Genomic DNA, 21,026 nt, shown 5'->3' with positions numbered 1-21,026 from the left:
ATTATTTCAATGTTGCCACTATCACTTCTCTATTCTATAACACACCGATATATACTCACTGTTACCTTAATGAACCCATCACTTTTTAATTTTTTTTAATCTTAAATTATTATTTTGTTCCTCTCCTATAATTTAAAAAAGAGAAAGGAAGGCAGGAGAAGTAAAAGAGAAAGCAACCAGATAGTCTGTCAAATAAAGGACAAAACACAAAAGATGAGAGTGAAATGCAGAAAAAGAAAGAGAAGAGTAAGTTGCAAAGAAAGAGAAGAGGGAGATGCAGAAACAGGGAAAATGGGTAGCAGAAAAAGAGAAGAAAAAAGTATAGAGGGTGATGCAGAGAAGAAGAGGAAGAAGCAGAAAGAGCTAAATCAAAGAGCAATGACAGTGAATAAGTCAGATTTACGGATGTCATTTATCCATCTTACTTATTTTCTCTGTATTCTTACAAACTGTCTCCCACACCTTCAGTCGTATTAATCTCCGTCTTGCTTTGAGACTGTCAGAGGTGAAGTTTTCTGTCAGCATGTTGCCGTCCTCAGAAGAAGCATTGAACGCCTCTCTTCATCTGAACTCACAGCCCTGAAGGGACCAGATCAGTGAGTTTTTAATTAAGTAATGCAAGAGGTAGCTGCATAATCTGTTTTTAGTCCCGATGCCCCCTCAGCTAATGACTATTACACGCTTTGTGTTGCCTCATAAGAGTTTTTTTTTTTTTTTACTTTTTTTTTTTTTTTTTTTACCATTTTCTCCCTCCTTGTATTTTTTCTTTTCGAACTCCAACTCTCACCCTCGATGTTTAAGGTTCGATCACCTGCAGAGTGGATAAGATGACGCATGTACCTACAGTCAGTTTTAGGGAAATCTCTGCAGACTATTGTGTCTGTCATACAAATAGCCTCATTTTGATGATTTAGCCTATGAATTGCTACACGACACAGGGCTAATGAGAAACTGCCAATGTTTCCATATTTAATTTCAATCTTCATCTATCTGCTGTCTTTTATGATTTGTGACTTTTTGGCTCTGCTTTGTCCTCCTCCAACATCCTCATCTCACTCTCTGTCCCTGTAATCTTCACCTCCAACATCCTCACCTCGCTCTTTGTCCCTGCTTTCTTCTCCTCCTCCATCATCCTCGCCTTCTTGCTCTCTATCCCTGCTAACTTCTTCTCCATCATTCTCATCTTGTTCCCTGTCTCTGCTTTCTTCTCCTTATCATCCTCATTTCTTGCTCCCTATTTCTGCTTTCTTCTCCTCCATCATCTTAATCGTCATCCCAAACTCTGGTGTAAGAAATTCTTACAGTCAAAGTCCACAGAAGATTGCCATACATTGCCTATAAAAAATCTATTAATCTCCTTAAATGTTTTACACATGTATTGATTTTATAAAATAGCCATGGTCAGCATAATTTGGCTTTTTGACATTAAGAATACTGAAAAAAACATTTACTGTAACAGTTAAAACAGATTTACAAGGTATAATGTCAGTTAAACAAATATATGTAATGTAAAATAGTTGACTGCATAAAATCCCCCTCTTCAGGCCAGTATTTAATAGATGGGCCTTTGGTTACACTCAGAGCACTGAGTCTGTGTGGATAGGTCTCAATCAGGCTTGCACAGCTGGACACTGCAATTTTACTCCATTATTTTCCGCAAAACTGCTCAAGCTCTGTCACCTTACAGAGGGATCAGGCACGAACAACTCTTTTCAAGTATTGGATTGAGGTCTTGGCTTTGACCTGATCCATTCACCTTGTTGTCTTTAAACCATTTCTGTGTAGCTTTTTCTGTATGCTTCGGGTCGTTAGCCTGCAGGAAAATAAATCGTCTCCCAAGCCATAGCTTTCTTGCAGACTGCATAAGACTTTCCTCCAGGATTTTCCTATTTTTTTCCACATTCCTTTTCCCCTCTACCTTTACAAGCCTTTCAGAACCTTCTGCTGAGAAGCATCCCTACAGTATGATGCTGCCATCATCGTGCTTCACAGTGGGAATGGTGTGTTTGTGGTGATATGCAATGTTTTGTTTCCTCCTTTGCTTCTGGCCAAAAAACACCATTTTGGTCTCATCAAACCAAAGAACTTTCTCCCACATGACCATGGAGTCTCCAACATGCCTTGCCATTTGGCAAACTACTGTCAAGGTTTAATATGAGTTTTCTTCAACAGAGAGTTGCTTGCAGCATGTTGACTTCCTGAAGGCTTTTGACTTGGTGAGTAGATAGTTCTGTGGGATCCCATGTTCACTCATCCAGCTGACGTCTGCCCTATATTCTCGCACTGTGAGTGCAGTTGATTCTGGGGTGAGACAGGGGTGTGTCTTAGCCCCAAAGCTCTTGAGTACCTGTATGGACTGGATAATGGGGTGGGTGACAGGGGCAGCTAGCTGTGTCATTTGGCGATGTCCAGATTACTGATCTGGACTTTGCTGATGATACTCTGATCCTTGCTGAGACTATAGATGTCCCTGTGGGAGCTCTTAACTTGCTGACTGAGGTGTCTGAAGCGTTGAGGATGCATGTCTACTGGGCCAAAACACAGATCAAGGCATTTGGGGTTGCCTTGGATGCTGCTGTCAAATCTATGTCTGTGAATGGTGAGAGGGACTTGAGTCTTTTGGTCTTTGGTCCTTCTAGTCTTGCCATACTCTTGTGCGGCCTGGATGTTGACTGTTGGTCAGAGGCCCCAACTGGACCCCTTTGTGTTCATCACTGGGAATTGTTGACAAGACCATGTGCCTAATGCTAATCTGCTAAGGAGAGGGAGGAGGGGAAGGGTCACCTGCCTGATATGGAAATGGCAGCTGTACTTTTACAGGCACTTAGCATGCTTTCCAAAGCCTGATCCATCTCACTGGGTGCCCAGGACCAGGCTGGTCCAGACACAGGAAGCAACCTCATGCGTCGTGGAGGTGGCAGCTGGGAGGATGCTTGCAGAGATGGGACATGGGCCTGGAGGATGGTAATCAGAAGTCCAGAGCAGGTTGACATGGCGAAGTGCTGAACTGGCATATACTCCCATACCTGACCTGACCTTTCTTAAACATTGTCTTTCTCTTTGCCACTCTTCCATAAACTTTTTACTGGTGAGGAACCCAGGAAACAGTTGTTGTATATAGAGTCTATCCAGTCTCAGCTGTGAAAGCTTGTACATTAAATTATAGCATAATTTTTATGCAAAATTAGCAGAAATTGTATTTTGGATCTTTACAAAGTGGGACATGACCTGTAGTCAGGGTATTCTCAGATCAAATCTGATCCAATTCAAATCAGTCCTTAAACTATCAGGCAGTAATTGCATATAATATAAAAAATTTGCAACTTCTTATTCCTCCACCCTATTAAACACACCAAGAGGACAGACTGCTTGATTACGGGGAAACTCATTTCCACACAGCATGCCTCAGTTGGTCTGGTGGTGTGGCAGATGGGGATTGTAAAAATAACACTCATTCATCCTGGCAAGCTAACCAGCACTCTGTTTGCAATTAAGAAGTTGTGGGCACTGAAGTGGACTTTACTCTGTGTTTTCATATCAGTGTTGCATGTTTCAGATATTGCGCCTTTAAAGAAAGGGAAGAAGTAAAAAAAAAAAAAGACTTCAGGTTATTATTACATAGAATGTGTTAGATAAAAGGAAATTGAAATCCAGCCTCTAACCCTTAATTTGAAAGGATAATGTAAATTAAGTAATAACCATCCTAATCTACTTTTTCAGCCCCACTCAAGCCTGAAGGCAAAGCTTTTCTTTTTTTCAATAAAGCTTATTTTCACATTAGTAATTCTGCTGCATGGCAGAGCAAATGCTGAAGAAGCAGCCCCGTAAAGCCTCCTGTCTATCTCTGACACCTCCTCTATTTCAAATTAATTTGAATTCTGATGGCTCTCAAAATAATTCAAGCACAGCTGTACTCCATAAGTAATGGATGGGCGGTTGCATTGTAGAATTTGATTAAACAGAGTAGACAACATAACCCATTTAGCAGATGAATATGAATGTGAAAGATGCTTTTTGAAAAACTTATAATGACCCATGAGAAGCAATGATGTGGTATAAATAAGCCTCCGGGCTGATGGATAGTCAGACATGTGTAGCTTGGCTGTAATTTAGGAGGACACCAGCAGATGGAGTTGTTGCCCCAAGAAGCAGTTGAAAAATTTGCAGTGCGCCGTTCTCCGCTCACATTTTTAAAGATTGTGACGTCTTTAAAGATAAATATGGCTTGGTTTTTTATCTTTTGAATATATCATATTAAGATTTAAGAGTAATAAAATATCGTCCTTCATCTAAATATAATCAAATATATCAAATATAGAATTTTGTGGCGCGTCTACTCCATCACTTACTGCCACCGCGTGCTGAATCTCGCGATATTTGCTGCAGCCGAGAGTCGCGCAGCAGAGCAGGAAAAGACATGTCAACAAAACAGCTAAACTATCAACACTCAGGTAACATTAAACGCTCTTTTATGGGATTTGAAAGAATCTGATAACTGAATGATTTGTGTAGTTTCATTCAGTACTGAAAAAAAAATCATACTAAACTGATGAATGACGCGATAAAAAGCAGAATTGTCGCGTGAATTGACTGTACAAAGCTTTGGTGACAGCGACTTCTCTTTGACATGTTGGCTAATTAAAACGTTATCTGTCTGAATGCGCTTTAAAAGTCGAGGATATCATCTGACAGACTTATTCTGATGTCCATACAAGTTCATCTGTTTAGAAATACCCATATCCAGCCCATTTCAAATGTTATAACGGTGGATGAAAGACCATCTGTGATGAATATTTGAGGACAACACTTCCATGTAGTTTGTCACAGCTGCTTTTGAGGCTTTTAGATACTGCATTCCCCTGGTGTATTAATGCTGTTGTATTTTACTGAACATGATTCTGTTGCTGAATGATGATCTGTTGGAATACATGAGTATTACCATTATTCATCTCTTCTTTTTCCACTTCTATGCCTCTTTATAAAGGCATGTAAGGGTGTGCTGCCATAGGTGTAGCCTCACAGGTAACTTTACCTGGACCTGGACCTATCCTTCTATCACCCACTGGCATCTTCACCTTCTGTCTCCATGACAACCCCTCCTCTTGTGTCACCTTTTGGGGGGCAGCCTCCACCACCGCAGCAACAGCAGCAAGCACAGGCAGCGCGTGATGTCAACACAGCCTCTCTGTGCCGCATCGGCCAGGAGACGGTCCAGGACATTGTTCTCAGGACAATGGAGATCTTCCAGCTCCTCAGGAACATGCAGGTCTGTCTCACTCTCCGTCTTTGAGCTGCTTACATGCCTGTCAATTATGATTTTACTCCCTGTTCAGTTTTCTGTTTGCCTCCTCTCCTCCTGTCCTTCATTTTCAGGTAGTCTATTGCAATGTGGAAGCACGACCTATCAATACAAAATAAACAAACAGCATTATTTAGATGTAACAAGCAAAAGAAGGGCGCAGAAGCAAAAAGATTGCAAAATAATATCCTGAATAGTTATAGTGCCTCTGAAAGGGCAAAACATAGCACTATTATGCTCAAATAACAAAGTAGGGCGATTCTTCAAAGATATGTTTTGATGCATGATTTAATAAAACGACTGTGCAAGTAGACAGATTAAAAAAGTTGATGTTTTTTAAAGCCAGCCAGAGCTTTGCAAATATTTGATTTTAAGTTTTAAATCCTTTCAGTGTTTACACCAGGTCTTTAAAAAAGCTCTTTATGGGCTTTCAAGCTCCTAGAGAAATCTGCAACAAGTGCAGAAGTGAAATCATTAGACATGTAGTTTTGTCTGAGTCAGAGTTTTACTCTCCTTAAGATCAGCACTTATCTCAGCTATGAGGTTCTGTATCATGCTTGAGCATTGAGGAAGAAGAAAAGAACAATTGACCTTAGCGTGAGAGCGTAAAAATTAGGGCTGGGCGATATGACTTTAAAATTAAATCACAGATGTTTTCATACCAAACTGGATTTACAATTTTAATCAATTTTCTTTCCTGCTTCATATTATAACATATACATGAGAAATAGGCTGCATGGCAATAAAGAGGTTAGCTGGTTTGAATCCCAGTCACGGCTTTTCTTCGCAGAGTTTGCATGTTCTCCCAGTGCATTAGTGGGTTCTCTGTGGGTACACCGGCATCCTCCCACAGACCAAAAACATGCTCGGTAGGTGAATTGGTAACTTTAAGTTGGCCATAGGTGTGAGTGAGAGAGTACCTGGTTGTTTCTCTTTGCATGTCAGCCCTGCGACCAGTCCAGGGAGTACCCTGCCCAATGACAGCTGGGATAGGCTCCAGCCCCGAAAAAGATAGGTGGTCATAGAATATACCCCCAAAAGGATAAGTAGTCATAGAACATCCTCCACTTTTTACTGGCCACCACCTCAAACGCATTTGTGTGTTTTTGAATATTTTGAGGAGAAGGAGAAAAAGCAAGCCGGTGTACAAATGATCCAAATGTCTCTCCTCTTGACAAGATGTTTTCATTGAGGCTGCCTGTACTTAACTGGGCAAAGCCCAAGGGGAGCAGCTGTCGAAGTTCAAGGGAAAATCTGGATTTGCCACAAATATGATTAATCAGTAAGACTGGTTTGTTGCATTGGCTTGGTATAAATAGATACAGTTTTCTCAGCAGAAAGGACAAATATGGAAAAGGAAAAAGTATGGATTACATATGAGTAGCTCTAAACTGAAGTCTAAATATCCACAAACTACTCGAATAAATTTTCGAGTTGGCCCATGATGCATTTACCTACATGCTTTTTGTATTGTTAATGTGATTTTGTATTGATGCATATCATGCACATGATCACCAATGTAGAATTTGGTGCTTGTTTTGATGGCAACTTACTGACATTTGTAAATCAGTAAATCCAAATGTTGACAATACATTTTGGACAGTCTATTGAAAATACAAAGCTGCAGCTTGTCTGTCAACTTACTGAAATGAGCACAGTATAAATGAGCAAAATCTGAACACAGGATGCTGCTCAACAGCTTTGAGATTCATATTAGACACAGAAGTGGATAGAGTCATGTCTCAGCTCTCCAAACAAATTTAAACAGCCAATAGTCAACATGCATTGAATGCTTGATCCATTGTAATTGTGTTGTACAGCCTGTTACAGCAATGAGCATATAAATACTGGGTTATTCAGGCAATTTTTCCTACTTTTTCTCCTGCTTCGTCCAAGCAGAGATTTCAGTTTTTAGGAGAGGCTTATAAATAATTATTTTTCCGAGGTAAACTATGCAATTCAATCCCTGACATTTGCTAAGCAGCTTTTTAGTGTAGACACTTTATTGACGTCAACGTTTGACAGAATATTGTAAACATGTGCTGTCAGCCAGGCAGTGAAAAAAAGAGTTTTGATGAGAAGTACATATTTCCTGACAGTGACGTTGTGAGGCATGTTGTTTAGTTTAAGTGTTTATGAAATCATATCCAACACAAGCAGTGAAAGGGTTTCACTTTCAAGTGATTTGCCTATGATAAAGACGGAAATCACCTTCTTCCTTTTTCAGTTTGAGTTTGTGAAGAGGTTTTAAGATTTTGACTGACTTTCACATCTGCATTTTTATGGTCAGATTAATACCATGTACAGTCATTATGGAATGAAACAGTACTGTACATCAAATAGTACATCATTTATGGTAGCGATTGCTCACTTCTTTCTTTCTTTCTTTTTTTTCTTTCTTTCTTTCTTTGTTTCTTGGCATCTGTCATAGCATCTGCTAAATGACATTTACTTAGGATATGGGGGTGGGGGGTTATCACTATGTTCTGCTTTTCACTTAAGGAGTTGCCAAATTTAGATATTTTACAAATAAAATCAGCGCCCTAAAAGATTTCCAGCTAATTTAAATCATAGTGTTGCCACTTCTGGACTACTTAATAGTGGTGCTTAACTACTTGACAGAGGGTAATGAAAATGTGTTTCAGACCTAAAACTTCAGTGCTTCAAAAACACTTTAAAGTTGAAGCATGAACAAGGAAACAAACTTCAGTCTTTAGATCTGCTGGTACTGCCTAAATTCCACAAACCTCTTTGTACATATAGCTGCATGTAACAAATATCTGCCTATACCAATAGCATGCAGGTAATACCATGCAACTCTACTAAGGCGGGATAAAGATGAGAGCTTTCTGGGGTCCAGTCAAATGGGCTCTTTGAGGTCAGGAAAATCTTGGTCCAAAGTTGTAAAGTCAATCTGTGCTAACCGTATTTATATCAAGATTAATAAACACTCTTATCAAAGTAACGTATTATTTATGCAGTAGTACAATGTAGCATTTTCCACATGTAAACCTCTTTTCTTGAAACATAATTACCTTTTTTATTTGTGTTGTTAAAAATTAGGGATGCACCAATAATGATCCTGGTGTCAGGTATTAGCCTGATCCAGCCCCTCAAAGCTGGATCGGGTATCGAAAGGAAAGGGCCGATCCGTGGTGCCGATCTTGGCAACCAGCTCTAAGCCTTTTTTACAAGGTTGTTTGCACCATTTTTCTTACAAAGTTGTCACTTGGTTTACAGTATGTGGTTAAAAACACTTGTGTAATACAGTTTTGTAATGGAATGTTACCTCTGATGCACTTTCTTTGTTTTTTGCTGCATTAAAAGTCTACAGGGTATAAAAGTTTTAGTTTTTCTCTAAGTTCTGAAGCATTTATTTTTTACCAAACTGCTGGTAAACATTTAAACACTTTATAGTTTTAATAAATATCCACTTCAGTAATCTATATGTACTCATTTTTTGCCTTTTACCCAAAACAATTACCAGTCTGATCTTACAGTAGGGCATGCAGGTTATTCTTTTAACAACTGGTATCGGATCAGTATTGGTATCGGTCGATACCCAAAGCCCAGGTATCGGAATCGGTATCGGGACCAGAAAAGGTGGATCGGTGCATACCTATTAAAAATGTGGATGGGCACATTGACTTTGGGAAATCATGTCAGACTTCATACCTAAGCTATGATGTGCACAAATGTCAGGATACCAGAAAATATAGTAGAATGAACTGAAATAACTAAGGAAAAAATATACAACATAATTGCAGATAAAACGCAGAAATTGGCAAAGATAGGTTGAAAGTGGCAAAAATGGCTAAAGGGTGGCTAAATTGGGAAGTAAAAAAAATAGGTTGTAAGTAGCAAAAATGGGTAAAAGGTAGCAAAAGTTGATAGAAATAAGTGGTGAAAAACTGTTTAAGAGTGGCAAAAACAGGTTTAAGTGGCAAAAAGAGGTTAAAATAGGCAAATAAGGATGAGCAGCAAATATGGGTTAAGAAAGGAAGAAAATGGCAAAAATGGACAGTACAACTGGCGAAAAGCGGTTAAAAAGTGGCAAACGAGGTGTTTGCGATGTGAACAGCCCAGTTAAACTAAACCATTTGGCTTGTAGTGTGTGAATTCATAGCCGTGCTGTAACTTGCACAAAAGGAGAGGAAACTGAGGCAACTTTCCTGGGAACTTTTGAACCCAAACATACCTTCGTAAGGAATGTTTCAGTGCCAAAAGGAGGCAAATGTTTGCCAGGAGGCTTGTACCAGCGCTTCTAGTCCAACAGTGGTGTTGGTGGGAAGACCTGGGTACATTATGGTATGGTACTGCGGGTACTGCAACTCCAGGTCATATACAGTTCAGTTCTGATTGTGCCTTGGAGACGAGGTCAGTGTGGGTTTATCATGGATGTTTGCCTGCTCCTCAGAGACACTCCTGCACCTTGTTAAAATCACAGCCACAGAGGCAGGCCAAACAAACACGCTTCAGCCACAGAATGCACAAACAGCATTGTTGTGACTTGTTTTTTTATTTTTCCTAGATCACAGCCAGCCTTTCTGCTCATAAAAATTCTTCATTTATCTTCTTTCCCCCCTCTCTGCGTGTCTCTCTCCCCCCGTTTCTCTTTGTCTCTCTTCTCTTTGCCTGCCCTGAAGGCACGCTTGTTTCATGTTATGTAGGATGTTTATAATCAGACAGTGCTGCCCTAGAGGCTTGTCGATCCTCTCAATAAAAACAAGTCTTGTTGCTCTTTAACACTCATTGTAGTTAAAAGCCAGTGATGCGGCCTCAGTTTGAGAAAGAGGGAAAAAATTCAAAGTGCTACAGCTGAGGCTGTTAACCTTTAATTTTTAAAGTGCAATTGTATTATTTTATCAAGATCTGTTACCATAATGATGCACAAACACCAACATGTCAACACATTAAGGTTTAATTAAAGTCAAGTTGTTCTCATTCTGAAATAGAAAGGAAACTATGTTTTGTTATTAGTGTAAATAAATTTTCATCTTTAGTAATGACACAACAGAGGCTTTTTAGTGCTTAGAGCTCTCAGTGGGGGATCAATTCCTGTTGTTTTTATTAGCTGTAGCAAAATTGTAGTCTGTACTTTGTTTAACACAATTTCTTCTCTGTGGTGTTTCTCAGCTGCCTAATGGAGTCACCTACCACCCAAACACCCACCAGGACAGGCTGGGAAAGCTCCAGGAACACCTACGCATGCTCTCTGTGCTGTTCCGAAAGTTGCGACTTGTCTACGACAAATGTAATGAAAACTGTGCCGGGCTTGACTCCATACCTCCAGAGGTGAGACATAAGGACAGGAAAACACAAAATACTCTCATACTGATAGCACTGGAAGATAATTTAATGTGCAGAAAGTGCTTGGTTATATCTGACACTGGGGATGATTACATGTTTTTGCACTTCTGGAGTCTTATTTATGGTAGAATGAGATCAAAATCTCTTGATTCAGAAAGACTCACTAGTATTCATGTCTAGTATTCTTGTCTCTTGTGTTGTTGCTCTAACACACACATAGAAAATATGTAGACATCAAGGTCTGTGAAATAATTGTACTAAAAATGCTTGGATTTGTTGAGAAATAGGGCAGTTTTGTATTCTGATGACTTAATTTTCAGTATGACAGCTTTCACGCTAGTGTTTTGGTGATTGTCAGGTTTTCCTCATCTCTTATGCTCTAATTATGTGAAACATGATTAGTCAAATTACACTGTCTGGCACTAAAATTGTGTTACATAAACTTCACCTAGGAAGAGTCTACAACCATGAGTATTCAAGCAGCTTTACCACCCGCTTTTATGTCAATTTAAATCAGTCAGCTTTCCAGTTATCCCAAAACCCATGTAAACACATGTAAACCCTGAGACCTTACTTCAGGAGTTGTCTGTGGCTACCAATAGAGGGTTTTTATTCTGAACTATGGTTGGGATGGTGCTTTAAAATGATTAACATTTAACTACATAACAAATCAAAAACAGTCACTTATATATTTGGGCTGGAAATCACAAGATAACTCAGGATGTAATTCAATCTGATACAATACGATGCTATATGTAACAATAGGATCTGATATGATAGGATTTGATGCGATGCAACGGGATCAGACACGATATCATACAATACCTTATGATACCATATGAAACCTTACCATACCATACAAACCTTGATACATTATGAAGCATCACAGTCTATCCATTTGCCTATTATCTACACCACATCCCATTCAAGTTCTTGGGGGGGCTGGAGCCAGTCCTAGTTGTCATTGGACAAGAAGCGGGGTACAACCTGGACTGGCCGCCTGTCAATCACTGGGCTGACATACAGAGACAAGCTTTGCTCATATCCACTCCCTGTCAGTTTAGCTCCACCAGTTAACCTAACAAGCATGTCTCTGAACTGTGGGAGAAAACTGGAGTACCCAGAGAGAACCAAAGCATGCAGAGAGAGAACATGCAAACTCCATACAGAAAGGCTCAATTTCATTCAAACCAGGTACTGTCCCGCTATGATGCTATAGCACTAACCCTTGCACCACTGTGCAACCCCATATAGCCCATGTTAACAATAATATCAGTTCACAGCAGTTCTTCCATTAATCAGATGTAATGCATCATCAACTACTCCAAAGTTTGAAAGACACTCTGAGAACACACAAAATATAGTACCATTTATCCAATGCTGGATCTCAGCTTCAGTTATAATTGATGGAAGGTCGGCTTACAGAGTGTGGCCAACATTAGTAGTGCTAATACTGCATTTTTTCAATCCTCCTAACAGGTTAGCAATCACACAACTGTCAGTGTGGTTGTCACCTCATACATATCATATCATATCCTATCCTATTGTATCCTATCAAATCATATGTATCCTATCGTATCCTGTCTTATCGTATCGTATCCTATCAAATCATACGCATTGTATCGTATCATATCATATCGTAGTGTATCATATCGTATCGTATCGTAGTGTATCATATCGTATCGTATTTTGTTGTGTTGAATTGTATGATGTCCTATCATATCATATTGTTGTATCGCATCTTGTCACATCCTATGGTAAAGTATCGTAATCTGTCGTATTACGTCTTATTGTCACGTGTCGTGTTGTGTTGTATTGCATCGTATTGGATCGAGTCGTGGCATATCGTGACGTGTGACATATGTCGCATCCATCATATATCGTATTGTACCGTATTGTGTTGTATCATATAGTAGTATTTTTTTTAAATACTGATATTTTGGTAGCAGTGATTAGACTGTATCATGCAGTTCAAAATGATGATATTACTGTATCGATATTGTCCCAACCCTACTACTGTATATACACTTAGCTTGAATGCCTTAAAAGAACTGGGGCTGATAAATATTAGATGCTGTCAACATGTCAACTTATCAGTCATCCAGGCTTTTTTAAAGCAAAACTCTCTGTTCAGCAAAGCAATAGATGCTGCAACAGATCCCTACAAGGTGTAAGTGCAGGCATGATGTTAGAGAATAGCACCTTCTGTTCCTCCCTCTCTCTCCCACACAGAGAACAGTGGACTGTTCATCTGGAGTCATGCTTGTCTTTGTTGATCCTTGGCACAGACTATAGCTAAAGAACCACCACAACCTGGATTTTTATTCTGAGCATACAGACGTAAATGTGCATGCAAAACATTATGATGTATACCTTCCGCCAGACTGGAACACACAGAAACACTAATGTCCTCACAAAGAGAACTAAACATGTGATCCCCTTCAGGCTTTTTCCTGGTAGAGACAGCAAGCAAACAAGAGCAACAAAATCCATAGATAAACTTGACAGTAAACAAGATACAGACTGAGGGGGACCAATAACATACAGGTAGAGAAGATTGTCATAAGAAGTTAACTGCATTAACAAGATTTTATTTATATTGACACAGTCACTGATCAGAGCCATGTGCTCAATCCCACCATACAACTTTAGATATAGATAGGCTTTTGAAACTGGACATTAGGGATGCTTCTAGCAACTTAATTCCTTGTCAGTTAAACAGAAATATAAATTCTGCAGAGAAGTAGTAGAAGCAATAGATGTTTTTGTGGTTTATCTTTGTTTGACCTTGAAAATACTTGTTCCACCAAAGTTAATACTGACTTTCTCCAATTTCAAACAAGCTTGAATACAGTTGGATAATAACTCTCTTAGAGATCTAAGCCAGGAGCTTTTAAAGTGTTTCAGGTGACTAAGTCTCCCCTGGAAGAACAAGGTTTGCTGTGCCCTGCTACCCCCATAACTAATAGGGTTTCAACAAATATTTATAACAACTCTATTTTTTAGCATCTGTGTCTTCTCTTTGAACATTTTTGCATATTTTTTAAGTATCAATCTTTCCAGTAGAATTAATTTATAGCTTTTGGCAATAAACTAATGGCCAATATTGCTTAGTATTATTCCCTCCTCTAATTTAGTGGGAAAAATGCGTCTGCATCTATGCAGGTGATGTGGGGTTGAACTGTTGAATAAGTAACAGGTCATCTTCCACCTTAAGCCTCGCCTAGTAGTTGATTTCTTATTATATTCAGTGCCAAAAAAGCTACAATCAAACAGGTTGGCTTAGTTTTTGCAGTGCTAAATGTCTAAGCTGCTTTTTCTTAAGCTTCCTGTCAAATACCTTCTGTGGCTTGGTCACTAAACTTGGCCTTCACACAGCCTCATGCTATAATTAGCTTGTGCCTCTTTATAAATCATATAAGGTGCATTCAGAAAGGACCCAGACCCACTTCTGTGTATTTCAGTGTTTTTGTGTTGTAGCCTGATGCTACAGTCATTCAAATTCTTTTTTGGTCTCATTAAATTACACTCAGTGCTCCATAATGATGAAATAAAAGCAGAATTTTAGCAATGTTTGCTAATTTATGAAAAAAAAGAAAAGAAAAGACATTTCATATTGACATAGGTATTTAGACCCTTTGCAACACAGTTGGAATGTAGCTTGGATACCTTACATTTCTCTGATCTTTGCTGAGATTTTTCTACACCTTACTTTGGTAAGTTAAAATGACAAGACATAATTTTGAAATGCACACACCTCTCTATAGAAGGCCTCATAGCTGTCAATGCATATTGGAGCTGAAGCCACACCATGAGGTTAAGGAACTGCCTGCAGAGACAGTTGTTCTGTTTTGTTCTGTCAGAGAAAGGATTGTTCTAAGGCACAGATCTGGAGAAGGCTACAAAATATCTCCTGCACTGAAAGTTCCCAAGAGCACAGTGGCCTCAATGATTCTTAAATGGAAGAAGTTTGTCACAACCAGGACTCTCCCAAGACTTGGTCTCCAGGCCAATCTGAGCGATTGGGGGAGAAGGGTCTTGGTAAGAGAGGTGACCAAGAACCAGATGGTCACTGAGCTCCAGAGATCCTACGTGGAGATGGGACAAAGATTCTGGAGGGGAAACCATCACTGCAGTCCTCCTGGGCTTTATGGCAGAGTAGCTAGACAGAAGCCTCTCCTCAGTGCATAACACGTGAAAGCGCGCTTGCCTTTCATTTAAACTCACATTTCTGTGGATCACATTTCAGCCAGCGGTGCACATTTACAGTTTGATGTTTGATTCTTTGCTCCTGTTTCAATAAATAAATGCCATCCAGATCTTACAGAAATGGCAGCTAAAGCTACTTTTAAGCTAATCCCTTCACTGGCAGAAGTCATTGCTACCCACATACAGTACAACTAAAACCCACCTGTATGATTGAAAACTTATGCCGAAGCAGGTCGGGAGAAGAGTGAAAACATCTTTTCCATCAGGAAGAGCTTTCATAACTGTTCTTTTGCTCTTCATTTCATACTAAAGCTACATTCAAGCTAATCACTACACTAGCAGCAGCCAATGCTACTGGCTTGCTGTGCAACTAAACCCCACCTGTAGCTACCGCATCATTCTCCTTAAAATGACACTGAGTGGTCTGGTCTGTTTTCAGACCTGACACAGTGGTTTCAGAAGAATAGAGAGATAACTTCAGTACAGTTTAATTGCACAAAAATGTCAGTAATGTTTCTGTATGGAATTGATTCCAGTGTTTTAGAGCAATTTAAACAGTGTGCAGGGGTTTGGCTGCATTTCTTAAACCTTAAAAACAAGAAATGATCGAGTAATGTATATGCATGCATGTATAGAGGACTGTATGCTCTTTCCATGCACGACCTAACTGCTTGGCTCTCACCATCCTTTTAATTTCGATGATTGATTTACCTCCCTAATGCTGAATGCTTGTCATAGTTTAGTGTGTATTTGCAGCTGTTGTCTCACACTGCCTTCAACACAAACCATCTGCTCTTTAAGGAAGCTGTTAGTTTAAAGGAAGTAGGCCATTGTTACTGCCACCCCTCCTTCACTAACAGTACGTCTTACAGTGCCATACACATACACATCTGTACCCCTGGGGGCTCTTATCTCACCTCCTCCCTTTAGGTCTGTCTTTTCTGCGCTTTCAGCAAATTCATTGGCTGCTGCAGGTGAGTCTCCAGAGTGTCTTTACCGCTGGTTATGGTCACCATACACCTTTAGGAATAAACACCCACCCTGCACACACTACACAAGCGTGTGCATCAGTGCGTCCCACAAGCTAAATATATACAATGCAGACATACATGCGGTGCTTTGTAGAGTGTCCCACATGCAGACAGGCTCTGCACTGTTCATGGCTCCATGCAGGGCAACAGCCAGGCTATCCACCACTGTTTGATTGGATTTATGACTGCGGCAGTCCCTTCCCAATTTCTACAGATTGGCTCGGAGCTAATCTCTCTCTCCAGACTCCTACTGAGGATAAAGGAGGATGTGGGAGGAGACCGGTCTTAAATTGGAACAAATTTGCGATGGCTGCCACCGTGTACATTTTTGGCATTGAATAATACGGCCATTCGGAAGCATTTCAAAATGATCTATCCACCGGTTCTTTAAAATGACTCCCGCCCCTAATTCACAGTCTATGAGGGGGGTTCACTGTGACATTTCCCTCTGCTGTAATGGTGTAAACCCTCATTGAATCATTACACCATCTAGCTATTTTTCTCCCTCTTATTTCCACCTTATTCAAATGTTTATTCGTTCCCCTCCAGGCTGTAAACCTAGCAGTGCTGACCAGCCAATAGCTCAGCTCTGCATGTTTGTACTGGAGGCTGAAGGGTTGTTGATTTTGGCCCCAGTGTTCATGCCATTTATCATCTCAGAGATTTCAGGTGCCGCTGTGACAGCCGCTCACTATTGGCTGCCTCAAACAGGAAGTGGAATCAATGACTCGGGCAGCATGACCTCATCGCAGCCTAATTAGCAGCACAGGCGTTTAATGAACAGCTGGAGTGAACGCACACATCAGCGCATTTTTCTTTTTATTTCCAGATGTCATTCTGGGAGAACTTTTCCCTCCTAACTCTCATTTTTCTTTCTTTCTTTCTTTCTTTCTTTCTTTCTTTCTTTCTTCTTTTATGTTTTTTTCTTTCTTTTTTTCCTCATGTCTTTCTTGATTTCTGGATTTCTGTCTTGGTTTCTTTTTGCCTCTTCTCTTTCTATTTCCACTCTCTGTCTCTCTGTTCCTTCTTTTACCAACTCTTTATTTTTTTACCTCTCCCTTCCTGTATTGGCTCACACTTGCCTTTTTTCATCTTTTTCAGTTCTGTATTTTCCTCTCTTCCTCTTTCTCTATGTGTAAGTCATCCCTCTTTCCCTCTTGTCATTTCCTGGCCTGAACAGCAGTCATGTTCATTTCCCTCTCTCCTTTTATACATTCAGCACACTGTTTTCTTATTATTTCCCTCTTTCTTTCCCATCGTCTCCGCTCTTGTTCTCTTTCTTTTGTCTCAGCGCGGCAACCTGGAGAACTTCATTAGCCCATTCTTCTCTGTCAGGCAGGAAACCACATCCATCTTTATGTGCAAGAGGCCGGGGTTATGACTCACATAGGCACACTCACTGCTACACGTGCACCTACTCTCTCTCACACACACACACACACACACATAATACTCTGCCCATCCATCTTTCCCACCCTACTCAGCACATTTCATTTTCCACCCTGAAGCTGCCAGAATCAGCCCACTACCTTTAAAATCCGATATGTCACTGGCCTCGCTCTGAAATTATCTAATGAAAAAACTTTTTCCGACTTAAAGTTTTCTGGAGCCAGAGACAAGCACATAGTTAGTCTGCTGTATAATACCCTGCACATGTCTTTGCTGCCTTTTTTTCCTCATCCAACAGTCAAGTTTACAGTTTGGCGTGGAGCTCGGCCTGGAAACTGTCAGCAGCTGAGAAAGTTATCCAGATTTTGACATCATTTTTTTCCCTCCTTCAGTCTTTTTGTCTTATTTTACACATATTCTCTTGTGCCTTTTTTCCCCTTTTGCTGTCCTTTGCCATTAACCTGCACACTTCAACCTCACTTTTCTTCTCTGTGCCTGTCTTTTATTTTCCCTATTGTTCTGCTCCTCTCTCTTCATCAGCCTGTCTACATTTCCCTCTGTCTGCTTTTGATTTTTCTTGTTTCTTTCTTGTTAAACTCAAGGTCTGCCGACTCCAGCCCTACCCAAACACCACTCACTCATTTCTTCCAGACCGAGCAGATTTCTCCAATCATTGTCTAGCATCCGCTGCCCGTCCACTCCAGCTGCACAGCCTGGGGTCAACAGAGTAGTCAATCTCAATAATCCTGCAAAACTTTGCATGATTTAGATTAGCATCTTGCCAAGTTGTTATTGGAGCAAGGTGTGTTTTGTGGCTGTGCAGCCGTTTTCATTGGCGCCTGGCAGTTTGGAGAGTCTCCTACCTTTAATCTGTATTTTTCATCTTGTCTGGTATGACAGTTTTTGTTTTGGGAAGGAAACCTTGGAGCTGTTAGTTTTTTGGAGATGTTAGTTTTAACTTGGAATCCTTACTTCCAGTGTAATAAACTACTGCAGATTATCGTTGGAGCACGTTAAAAGTTGTATCCTGTGTCTGAAAACTGGGCTCCCAAAACTTGTTTGAGAGAGAGAAACTATAGAATTGACTTTTTGTCTACATAACTGAAACTCTGCACAATAGCATAAACATTTGACTGCATTACTCTCTAGATATCGACAATATCGGGCTCTATTCAGCAGCTCTGCTCACATCATCCATCACACATATTCAGTATCAGACTCTTTACATCCTTGCTGGAACACTTTGTTCTTACAGACAATCGCACATTACTTTAATATGAGACTGCAGTGAGTTTCCTCCTCAGCTCCTTCCTGATTTGACCACTAGGGGGCAGTGCAAGGCAAAAGAGCAGTTGGCTCTGACCCCATCGGCTCCCTGGAACGCCGCCTCGCCTGAAGGCTCCTGCACATCAGCCTCACTGTAGTGTCAAGCAGACAAGGTCAAGCACACAGAGCGTTGAAAAATGAATTAATCTCCCACTTGCTTTCCATCTCTCCTTCCCTCTCTCTCCTATCTCTCTCTTTATGTTGAAGTGAGACTCGGGCGCGTTGGAGAGCTTACACAGAATCCCCATTTTCACCACTTCATGGGAGGGAGATTACAAGACAGCATGGGGAGATCTTGAGTAGAAGGAGGCTCTCATAGGTTGAGATTACACGAATGGACATAATTCTGACCTATAACTGCACTCAAGGGGAAACATAAGAAAAACGTGAATGTGCAGCTTTGTGCTTTTAATGCACTAGTCAGGGAAAAACATGTTAGAGCTCCTGTGAGGAGTTTTTGGCTGGGTATGAAAGAGACTTAAATTAATAGTGAGGCTTTTTATGACCTATAAAAGCAAAGCAAAGCAATAATAAGAAGATGGATTTGTAACAGTTGTAACCACTGCTGCAGGATGGGTGAGGTGAGCTGCAGAAAAAAGCCTTTTGATGACTTTTTTTTTAAAGCAAATACTCCGTTACTGATGTTTGACTCAAAATAAAGAAGGATGGTTTTTTTCTTCAGAAGACATTAATAACAAGAGGTTCATAATTGTTTGTAAAGTTATGCAATTTGTATCATTTTGCTTCTTTTCACCATCACAGTGGATTTGAAATCAAACAATAAATATGTAATTCAAGCATAGACATTCAGCTCTAATTTAAGGGGATTTCAAAAAAATGCAGAATTTATCATTTAGGAATTACAACCACTTTATTCTGAGAGCCTTCATAACAAAATCTAACTCTAATGATCAGGCCTGCCTACAGAATTAGCTCAGCTTCAATCTTTAAATCCAATATTGCCTTTTATTACCAGTTCTTGCCAATTCTAACCTATTTTGCTACCACTTAACCCATTTTCACTACTTAAGATGTAATTTTTTGTGACTTTTTGGCACTTTTAACCCATGTTTGTCATTTTTTGCATATTTTTTCCCCTGCAGCTCTTTGTAACAACTTTATAACCGCTTTTCACCATTTCTTTCTGCCCATGTTTGCCTCTTTTAGCGTTCTTTAGCCCAGTGGTTCTCAACTGGTCCAGCCTCAGGACCCACCAGTCTCTCTTGGGAAAAATTGAGACCAAAATTTTCTTGAAAATTTTCAACTACATGTTTAGTTAATTGATTATGTTTTACTTTGGAGCATGACTGGACCAAAATACATATAGTATGAAAAACAGATGGAACAAAACTGACAAGTTTTACACCCTCTTTTCCCATCATTATTTCTTAATGTTTGCCAATTTTGTAGAGATCTGCAAATAGCTTAAGTATTATGGAAAAAGAACCTTTATTTATTGAAAGAAAACAAGAAATTAGTTGGAATATAGACCAAACATTTACATTTACCCAATTTTACAGTAAAATGTTAAAATTAAAGGTATCAATGCATGTCCACTAAGGACTTCAGGACTTTTTGCCACCATTTTTTTTTCAGGCTACATTCACACTGCAGGCCTTAATGCTCAATTCTGATCTTTTCTCAGATCTGTTGTTTTTGTTTGCCTGTTCACACTGCAGTTAACTCCCAAAAGATCAGATACGTATCTGATTTAGAACCACATACGAAAGTGGCCTGAATCTGAATCAAAAAGTTCACGTTCGTGTTGACTTGCGCTGTTCACACTGTAAGAAAAAAATCAAACACAAGTCACATGTGAGCAAAAAAATCAGATTCAGGTCACTTTTTACTGCAGTGTGAACGTAACCTTACCAGACTCCTGTTTGTGACCCACTAAAAACTGCTCCGCTACCCATTTTTGGGTCCCAACCCAGGAGTTGAAAAACACTGCTTTAGCCCTTTTCTGTCATCCATTTTTAACCTATTTTTACCACTCCGTAACTACTTTTCATCACTTTTTCTGACAATTTTTGCCACTTTTTAGCTCTTTTTCTCTCCTTTTGCAATTATTTTAGTCGTTTCCCTCAAAGTAATTTGCGTTGCTTCTATTTTATTCTCTGGCATCCTGATGTTTGTCAGCTTAGCTATGAAATCTGACATAACTTTTCCAATGGTTTATATCAATGTGAGCATTACCAAAAAAAAAGCCAACTTTGTTTTAAGAAAAGGAGTTTTAATTCTGTAAAAAGGCAATTCTATACTGCAGGACATCAATAAATAGATACTGTGCATGTACTATATGTAGGCTACATGTAATTAGATATTCATTTCGTCATCAAAAAGTCAAGTTATCATTATTGAATTCAGGTGTTTCAATCAGTCTCATTGCCACATGTGTATTAAATCAAGCACCTAGCCATGCAGCCTCTTGCAAACATTTGTGATACAAAATGGGTTGTTCT

At 39.8% G+C, this 21,026-nt stretch overlaps 1 protein-coding gene across 1 annotated transcript in view; it reads left to right on the top strand.

Annotated features, from left to right (window-relative positions):
• The first annotated feature begins 4,370 nt into the window (after positions 1-4,370).
• med30 (mediator complex subunit 30) overlaps positions 4,371-21,026 on the top strand; it is a 54,919-nt gene continuing 38,263 nt past the window's right edge. The window contains exons 1-3 of the mRNA XM_041810009.1: positions 4,371-4,451; positions 4,985-5,266; positions 10,436-10,594. Coding sequence (XP_041665943.1) covers positions 5,087-5,266; positions 10,436-10,594 — 339 coding nt within the window. The 5' untranslated portion in view covers positions 4,371-4,451; positions 4,985-5,086. The remainder of the gene's footprint in view (positions 4,452-4,984; positions 5,267-10,435; positions 10,595-21,026) is intronic.

Source organism: Cheilinus undulatus, linkage group 16 (assembly GCF_018320785.1).
Source record: "Cheilinus undulatus linkage group 16, ASM1832078v1, whole genome shotgun sequence".
Classification (NCBI taxonomy): domain Eukaryota; kingdom Metazoa; phylum Chordata; class Actinopteri; order Labriformes; family Labridae; genus Cheilinus; species Cheilinus undulatus.
Note: the sequence above shows the minus strand (reverse complement) of the source record. Positions and strands in the feature narration are given on the sequence as shown.